At 35.7% G+C, this 10158-nt stretch overlaps 1 protein-coding gene across 1 annotated transcript; it reads left to right on the top strand.

Annotated features, from left to right (window-relative positions):
• Positions 1–8430: 8430 nt before the first annotated feature.
• On the top strand, positions 8431–9806 carry LOC114759152 (probable S-adenosylmethionine-dependent methyltransferase At5g38780). Its single transcript, XM_028948246.1, has 3 exons — positions 8431–8569; positions 8677–9348; positions 9429–9806. The coding sequence occupies exons 1-3, from the start codon at positions 8477–8479 to the stop codon at positions 9759–9761; spliced, it is 1098 nt and encodes a 365-aa protein (XP_028804079.1). The 5' UTR covers positions 8431–8476; the 3' UTR covers positions 9762–9806.
• The last annotated feature ends 352 nt before the right edge of the window (positions 9807–10158 follow it).

The following is a 10158-nucleotide window of genomic DNA, read 5'->3' as shown; positions in this document are numbered from 1 at the left end:
ATGTTGCCTTATTTTTAGCCCTTGCAGATTCTTGATTTGCTAATAATTGAGCAAACATCTTGATTTTGGATTCCTCCTTCTGAGGATGCTGCTGTTGCAGTTGATGTTGTTGTGGTTAGCCATGAAAACCAGGAGGCCCTATTTGTTTAGCACCAGATGATAATATCTATGGCAGATTCAAACTTGGCCCATTCTGCCATGAGAAATTTGGGTGATTTCTCAAGTTTGGATTATAAGTTTAAGAATACCGACTTTCTTGTGGTCTTTGCTGCACATTGTTCATATAATTGACTGTCTCCAAAGTGTAAGGGCACTGATCAAAATGATGTTCTTCATTACAATGGTTACAAGTATACCCCAGAGCCCGAAGTGCATGAACTCCTGTAGCGTTGCCTTTCTTAATTTGCATCCCCAAATTGTCAAACCTTTTGGAGATCGCTTAAAGTTGTGATGCAATATCTCTAGATGATGAAGAGCTCGACTCTTTATATCTCCCAAAACTTTTCCTTCTCTTGTTATATTGTTGCATAGTGCTAGACGCCACCTCTTCATACAATTCATATAGCTCATTTACCTTCATCTTTCTGATATCCATTTGAAGCGGTATTTAGCATTGTCATTGTCTGATCATTCAACCTATTCCAAAAGGCTTCCATTAGAACATATTTCTTTTGCCCATGATTCAGACAATTTCTCCACATATCCTTAAATCTTTCCCAAGCGTCGTAGAATAACTCATCCGGATGCTGCTCAAAAGAAAGCAATTCGCCCTTTAGTGTGTCTCATTTACCTCTTAGAATAAATCTAGCCTTGAACTTTGCAACAAGCTCATCCCAACTCATCCTAAGTCTTAATCGAGTGTTCCGGCAAGGAATTCAACCACGTTTTTGCCTTGTGAGATAAAGACATAGGAAACAATCTCAACCTTAAAGCATCTTTAGTAACCCTGTTTTGCTTGAAGTTCTCACAAACTTCTATAAACTTGGTCAAAATCTCATTAGGATCATCATTGAAGTTTCCTTCAAAACTACCAATCAACCCCAGTAGTTGAATCATAATGGGCTTGATTTCAAAATTCCTGGCTTGAATGTCTGGTAGCTGAATACTAGAGTAAAAAGTCTGCCCTTCCTTGTCTAGATAGTCATCAAGTGTGTATACGTCATTTTCATCCTGTTCTACCATGTTTTCTTGCGCTTCTGGTTCAAGTGGTGGTGGTAGAAGTAACTGGGGTTATTACTGAACCTCTGATGTGTTTTTAGTTTCTCCTGAACTAGATTCTTCTTTGGTTTCTCTTGAACTAGATTCTCTTTAGTAACCTCTTCCAAAATAACTTCCAGTCTTCCTTGCATGTGTCAAGAGTTTCCTGCGAGTTCAAATCACAAGCATAAGTATCAAACTTATCAAGTGAAATGAACTAAAGAAATACTACTACTCTACCTATAACTGTCACTACAAATGCTTAAAGAAAACTTAAGCGTAACCAATCACACAATAAGGACAATCAACCACAAACAATCTTGCTATTAGTCCTTAGCAATAGCGCCAAAAACTTGTTAGTTAATTAGCTAAACCGCAAGCGAATGGGTTGCAAGTAGTATAAAAAAGTATCATCCCTCAGAGACTAAGGCTAGATAAGTTAAAAATCATAATTGTGTTCTTGATTAGGTTAAGTGAAACAAAAGTTATAAAAGAGTTTGTGAGATGAAATTAGAAAAACAATGATTTAAAGCAATATAAAATCAACTTGACTTTGAAACATATAAGGGACTAGGGTTATTCTTTACTAAAATACTTCATAAAATTGGATTAATCACTTCTCAGGTAGTAGTTAACAATAAGTTCAGTTAGACGAGGTTCGCAAAATTGATTAAGCTTTCTCAAGTCAAAACCAAATTTTTGCAATTACAATAAAACATAGCAATCTCTTGCATTTGTTTGAAAAGGTTGCACTTTGAAAACCAAAACCCATTTTAGTCTATGCTAGGTTAACAGATAAATCTCTGTTCTATCAACAAACTGTCTATTTACTCAGTTAAATTTCTAGACTAGCCCGTTTTTACCAAAGTTCATAGATTAATTTAACTTTCTCAAGTTCAAACTAATCAAACAATCAATCCAAATGATGGCTAGACACAAGGAAACATTAAGCTCAAGGTAAAAACAACTGAACACTATCATTAACACTAAAGAGATAGTTAAACCAAAGTCTCAATCCATATAATAGATCAAAATAACCTTAGAAAAACTGCTTTAGCTATACAGGTTTAGTAAAAAACTACAACTATAAGAATAGCTAGAAGTCATTATAGAAACAAGAAGAGAAGAAGAAGAAAACCCAAAAAAATTGAGTAAAAAGCTTTAAATTTCTTATAGCTTCGTGCCTAAAGATCCCAAGCTTCTTAAGCTCCAAACCCTAGCAGAGCAAGCCTCCAAAATCACCCCAAAGTCGAAGTGTCCCCAAAAAAACTAAGTCCCCCAAAGTATAAGCCCTAATTTTTAAGTTATAGCTTAAAAGGCACAGCTGCGAGGGGTTAGACGCAGCGGCGAATGGGTCATCCTCCATGGCGAATTACACAGAATGGATTTCCTAGGAGCAGCCTTGGTACTATGGTGCATGTGAGCATAGGCCGCGATGTATTACACCGAACAAGGACTTCTTTGTAACAGCTTGGGAGCCGTGACGGATATGGTCAGGAGCCGCAACGCCTAACACAGAATTGCATTCCTTCCTCTCTGTGAAAGCCGCCGTGGCATTTGTTTCCATGTGCTATGGCGATTTGTCCCTTTTCAGCTTCTCTACTCCTGATCTCTCTTCCTTGCTCACTCTGGGCTTTTTCCTGCAAAATTGACTTCCAGAACATATAAAAAAGGTGCTGAAATAAGCTGAATAAGTAAGAATTTTGAGAGGTTATCACATGCTCTTCTTCTTCCTATATATGCCCATAAACATTCTTACTCCAAGTGATCAATTCATTGTGAAACAGTTAATATTGTCATTCTAGTTACTTCTATCATCCCATGTGTCTTCCACTAACCTACTAAAATCATCATGGAGAACCCAAGGAGCATTAAAATGAAAAGGACAAGAGATAGAGTTATTCGAAAACATACTGTAACGCAATTGGAGAAGGAGAGGTCAATGGTCAGATTTGAACCAAGGAAGATTTTTAACGATGGCATGAATATAAATCGCTTTGGCTCTAGAGTTAGCCAAGACATGATCAATTCTACTTTCGTATCCTTCTCTTTTCCAAGTGAAGAAAGGGCCGAACAACCCATATCAGCAAGCCTCATTTGATCTACCCAATTGCCAAACTTGCTATCAGCAGGGGTGGTTGGCATAGCATTGGATTTTCTTTCATGTGCAAATAGGGTAGCATTAAAGTCGCCTCCTATAAACTAAGGCCATTGATTACCCGGGTCAATTCTTGTAAGGTTATTCCAAAGGGACCGCCAAATATTGCTGTTTGGGCAAGCATAAACTGAAGTGAATAAAACTCTCTCATCGTTTTTCTCCGCTACAGCATGAATAAATTGGTCATTAACCTCAAGAATTTTAAAGTTGAAATTATCATTCGTCCAAGATACCCATATTCCACCTTTGAAGCCAGTCACATCCACGATTTCTTAATGTTAGAAACCAAGCTTTTTACAAACTTGCTGAGCTTTGTCACCACTTGATTTGGTTTTAAAAAGAGCACAAAAGTCAATTTTATACTTTTTTTTAATTTCTCTGATGAGTCCAGGGAAGACCTTAGACCCCAGACCCTGACAATTCCAAAAGATACAGTTTATGGAGCAGGGTGTTGAGGGGCATTCATGCTTATAGACCCCTTAGGAGAACAAGTAGCATCAGGTTGTTTATCCCTTATCATTTCATCTTGGGGCAAGATGAAATGATAAGGGACAAACATGTCTGTATTTTGAGAACCAGCTTTAGCATGGCTCGAAGAAGAAGCAAATTTGGGGCTTTCAGTATTTTCATAAAGTTCAGCTGGGTCACACACGTCTCCGGCCAGGCCTTTCCTTTGCCCAAATCCGTTTCAGTTTTGCTGACGTTCAGAAGGGCTTCAAAAGGGTTATGCGCGTTCCAAAAGTTTGTTCTCGTGTGGGTAGCGGGTAGCGTCAATTTGATCTCTGTCGTTTTAAGTTTTCGTGAAATAATTCCCTTTCCTGATTTTGTATTTCCTATTTTAGAAATATTGACTTGGTCCACCAGGACCCACTTCATATTAGATACATAATCCTTCCCTACTGTTTTAGGATATCCGTTCATACCCTTCGTGATTCTCTCCTCTTCTTTCCTAACTTGGATATCATGATTTTTGGCTCCACGATTTTCGCGATTCTGATTTGGGTTGACATTTTTCTGTGAGATATTGTCTTGGTGATTAATACTAGATCCCAACTTGGCAATGTTTCCTATTCTCTTCCCTTTGGACTGTTAGACTAGGTTCCAAACTCCCAGCCCCTTTGTCTTCAGTACCGTCACTGTGCTGGATACTTTTTCGGCCATCGTATCGTCATTCGGTCGCTTCGGGATACCACTATGAGAGACGTTGTGCAAGGATTCCTGAGGAATAGTAGCCGGTTCATTAGGAGCAGAATTGAGATCCACGTTAACCTTCACAGCTTGTGTCGTCCTGTCACCATTTACTTGCTCATCAGTCCCCTTCTCTTGCACATTGGAGGCACTTACCATCTCTAGGCAAACATCTTTATGATGACCATACTTCCCATATTGAAAACATATGAAGTGCAACCCTTCGTACTCCAAGACCCGGTGCTTTCCAAACACGTTGATGGTTGACTTTAGTTTTTTCCTAAGGTCTAACTTGACGCAAATCTGTGTAAACCTTCTTCCTCTTTCACTTTTGTGTGTAATTGTGTCAACTTTTAGTGTTCTTCCAAAGAGTTTACCAATCATTTGCAGGCTTTCTTTGTTGAAGAATTCTAAGGGAAGAAGGAGTATGCGCACTCACGCGGCAATCTTCTTCTGCAACTTTGCTTCCCAAGGGTCGAAGTTTGGCCACCACCGTTGCACAATGAGGTAATGATCTGTGGTCATCCAGGGACCATCTTGATAAATGGCATTCAAATCATCTTCGTTGTCAAAAGAAACAACAAAGAAGCCGTTGTCAATGTCTCGGGTCGTCTATGGTTGCTCTGTCTTCCACAGTCGGGAAAGGTTTGATTTCATCACCCATAGTGGTATGACTTACCAAGCAGCTTGATGATTAGAGACTTCCTCTATGGAGCACACCACTGTTCGTAATCCTCTCAGTTAACTTTTAAGGTTGGACAATCTTCATCCTCATCATTGGCCTGTTCTTGGTCTTGGTTGGTCGCTGCATCGATGAAATAGTTTTTAAGACTTTCAAGGTAGTCATTCCAAGCGTCGTCGAAGACTTGACTTCCCTTCCTATCACTCAAGACAGTCACATTCTCCATCCCCATCAGTTTGTCCTTGAAGGATGCAGTTTTCTCTTCATTCTTGTCACTTTCAGATCCTTCCTCTGATTCATTACTCACTTTCTTGTCTTTTTTCCAGCGCCACTTGTACGGATCACTGTCCTCCAGTGTTCCTCCACCACCACTAGCATCAGATTCAGAGAGAGTTTCCGAAGCCATCTCATATATATATATATATAAGGCCGTTAGTAATGTAATTCGTTAATTCTATTTTGTAAGGTAATCAAAATTAGATTAGCCACCAAATCAGTTGAGGCAATGGTTTGAAGAGTTAGTACTGTTATCATAATTAAACTAGGTCAATGCAATCATAACTAAAATATATAAAATTATTCACACACATACATATAACCTAAAAAGAGTGAGATTCAAATAAAAAGAATTATTTTTTGCCAACAAATAAAAGACATTAATCCATAAGTAAATAGAATAGTATTCATATATAAACCACATATAATTAGAGCTGGTAATAGGGTAAAAGCCAACCCGCCAGTAAACGAGCCTTTTAACCCGCATCGTCAAGCCCATAACCCGCTGCGGGTTAGCCCGCCAACCCGCGGGCTAACCCGCATTTATTTATTTTTTATTTTTTTAAATTTTTAAAATTATTATAATTATATTATTATATATTATATCCTATCTAAAAAAACAAAAAATACCTATATAATTTATTTGGTGCTTTTAATCAAATATTTCAAGAAAAACAAAAATTTTATTATTTTTTTAAAATATTATATGAGAAAAAAATATGAAAAAGTAAAAAAAAAAATATTTCAAAAAAAAATAAATAAATGTTGGCGGGCTAACCCACCAACCCATCTTGGCGGGTTAGGGTTGGCTAAAAGCCAACCCACCTTCAAACAAGTCTTTTTAGCCCCACCCGCCACAAGCTCAACCCGCCACGGGCCAATCCGCAACCCGCGGGTTGGCCTGTATTACCAGCCCTACATATAATCCAATAAAATAGGGTAAATAAGATGTACTGCTATTTTTTCTTTGGCTCAACCAATATATATATATATATATATATATATATATATAAATTTAAGTCGATGGACCTGTGTAAAACTCTTGACCGAACTGGTTGGACTATTGGTTAATTGATATGATTGGCTGACCCATGTTGAGTTTCAATACCATGCCATTTTGTTCATGAGCAATACGTTTAACATGTCTCTCTTGATTATTCAATGTCTTTGACTAGCACATTAATTTATTTATTACAATGCATGCAATGACGAAGTTTATTATGAGAATTAAGTTATTAAGGTTAAAATGTCTGCTGTTAGAACAAATCGAGGGAATATTTTTTTGGGAGAATGACAAAAAAGAAAACTGGAAATTATTAAATCCCAAATCAGATTTGGTAACAACATGTTATTTGGTGTTAACAATACTAACTTTGTAAATGACAATAAATTTTTGTTGACATTCCTTATTTGACATTTATAAATTTCCAGCTTCTTTTTTTTTTTTCCCTAAATAATCATGTTCCCTTTTTTTTTTTTTTTTGCGAGCGAAATAGAGAGAATATTGCCTTTATATAAATATATATTATCATTTGTGGATACTTAAGATTATAGATTTCGTACGTTTCTCGATGTTTGAAAAATAACATTTTATATATGTTATTGACGTTGATTTTCATGAATAAGATAATGTTATTGTCAAAGAAGTAGCGATAACTTGCGCAGTGAATATGATAATTCCAAGCACTAATATTCTAAACTTGCGTAACTTAAGTTCTAATTTTAATACCATACCAGTGGCTAACTTAACAATGTGGAATTGAGCCAGACCAAGACATGTCAAACTATATATCATGATTTATTTTTAAAGTAATAATGGTAAATGAAATGGCCTATACACGATTTGAATTACTCTCTTCAATCCTTTTAATAAAATATTTAAAGAATTTTTTTTGTCAATTTTATAAGATACTACCTCCGGTCCTTAATATAAGAGCTAGTTAACTAATTTGATTAGATTAAAAAAATTAGTTAAGTTAGTTACTTGTAATGAATATATGTTGTCTTGTCCAAAATATCATTGTTAATCAAGTGTATTAGCTTGAATTACTATTATTACAAGGACTGTCTTGAGAAAAAATAGATAAATATAAGAGACAAAATGGATTAAAGTCTTATATTTAAGACCAAAATAAAACTCAAACAATCTCTTATATTAAGGACCGGAGGTAGTACTATATAAGATATTTATTACGTCTTTACCTTATTTTCCAAATCTAAAGTTGGTTCATTTTTACAGAGTTAAGGAAACAATTGAAAACTTATTTACTTTCGGTAATAATATGAAGGTGCCTTGTAAAAAGAACGAAAGGGACTAGTATAACCCGGGAAAAGAAGAAGAAGAAGAAGAGAGTTTGACTTTTTATTAGATTATGAAAAGAGGAATATTTCGTTCATGAAAGTGGTTGAAGACGTGTGAAAATCTAATGACCACGCAATTGGACATAGTTATCATCTAATGGAGATACTGTACTACTCCCCCAAAAAAATATAGATTTGAGAATTGAGTTATAAAACATTATTTCTTCTTTGTCTGATCCTTAACATAAATAATCTTTAACTATTTTACACTGATTAAAAATTAGTTAAAAGTAGTTTAAATTTTAAAAATTATTACGAATTATCCATTTGCTTTCTAACATTATCTTTTTTGATTTACTCACATGTCTCTACACTACAACACAGTGGGTTAGGGCGTTCATGAAAAATGTTAATAGCATTCATTTTTCCCAAGGTAACTTATATTTAAGATAATAAAAAATCTTCCACATATAAAATTTTATTTATTATTCTATGTCAGTGTGCTCGTATATATGCTTGCTTAAGCAAGTTCCAACATTGTTTTTTCTCAAAACCTCACGCAACGTTATACTAATGAATAATGAGCTATGAAATCTGCACACACACGTATATATTGCATAATGTTAGTCATCTACGTGTGTCTCTAAAGAATACTCGCAAAAAAAATCTCAAATATGGCAACCAAAAGAGACACTACCTCTCATGAAGCTTTCACAATGAAGGGTGGAGAAGGCCAAGATAGCTATGCTCAAAATTCCGATCATCAGGTTTCCTAGTTTTTTCCAATGATCATAACTTTTCTGTGTGTTATTCTTAATTATAATCTGCTTCATATATACGAAGATTGAAGTTAATTTAATGCTTGTTTTTGCAGCGAACAGGAGCTAATATCACCAAAAATATCATGAGAGAAGCCATGGCTGAGAAACTTGATCTGCAAACACTTCTTCTGCAGAATTCTTGTAATACATTTCGTATAGCAGATTTGGGCTGTTCAGTTGGACCTAACACATTCTTCACAGTCCAAAACATTATAGACTCTGTGAAACTCAAACTTATTGATCAATCTCATGAAGGGCGACGTGGTTTAGAATATTCACTTGAATTTCAAGTGTTCTTCAATGATCATGCTGGCAATGATTTCAACACACTTTTAAAGTCTCTTCCTGAGGACAAGCAGTATTTTGCAGCAGCTGTGCCTGGTTCCTTTCATGGCAGATTGTTTCCAGAATCAAGCATTAATGTGTTTAACTCATCTTATGCTCTTCATTGGCTCTCAAAGGTGCCTAAAGAGATAGTTGACAAGAACTCCCCTGCTTATAACAAAGGCAAAATTTACTTTACAAGTGAAGACAAGAAAGTCATAGAGGCATATTCTGCACAATTTGAAAGAGACATCGAAAGTTTCTTGAATTCCAGGGCCTCTGAACTTGTTCCTGGAGGTATCGTCACTTTTCTCATTCCCAGTGTCCCTCCAAATTCGAAGAACCGATTTGAAGCTAATGCAAATATCATTGGGAATGTTCTTGTGGATATGGTCAATAAGGTAATTCACAGTCTCTCTCTCTCTCTCTCTCTCTCTCTATATATATATATATATATAACCAACATGTTTTGCAAATGAAGGGAGTAATTAGTGAAGAGCTGGTAGATTCGTTCAACATACCTACGTACATGCCAGCATCAGAAGAAGTGAAATCCTTGATAGAGAAGAATGGGAAATTCAGAATTGAGAGGTCAGAATTATTACTTCGTCTGTTCACCGAGCAACTTCCAGATGTTCGTAGTGCATGCATGCACATGAGAGCTGTGTGGGAAGGCATCTTCAAGGAACACTTTGGAGAAGAGCTTGTGGATGAAATTTTTAATGGCTATGAGAAGAAATTAGCAGAATCCACCTTCCTTTTGGATCCATCGTTCAAGACAATGGGACAATTATTTGTCATCAAGCGCACTTAAATAATTATCGATGTTTTTGTGTTGTCTATTAAACAATAATTTTCCAGAATGTTTTTCTCTCAGAATGGATGCGGTTATGTTTTCACTTAAAAGGTAATTATGTACGGATAAATATGTCACGGCGGGTGACTAGTGAATAATATTATAATTACAAAACTACTATCTCCAGCATTAAATATAAGAGCTAGTTAGAAATTTAATTTTGTCTAAAATATAAAAATGGAACTAGTTTTGGTGCTCATTATAGTGATGAGCACCCCAAACTCATCATCTCTGGAAAATCCAGATTTGATTTGTATAGTCTAGATTCAATTTCTTTTTTTTTATTTTGATTTTTTAAAATAATTATTTTAATGAGTATAGAAAACTGATTTTGTTGAAAAATGATTTTTTATTT

Source organism: Neltuma alba, unplaced genomic scaffold (genome assembly GCF_004799145.2).
Source record: "Neltuma alba isolate B1F8T4 unplaced genomic scaffold, ASM479914v2 tig00010801_pilon, whole genome shotgun sequence".
In the NCBI taxonomy this organism is placed as follows: Eukaryota; Viridiplantae; Streptophyta; class Magnoliopsida; order Fabales; family Fabaceae; genus Neltuma; species Neltuma alba.
The sequence above is the reverse complement of the archived record's forward strand: the minus strand, read 5'-3'. Positions and strand labels throughout refer to the sequence as shown.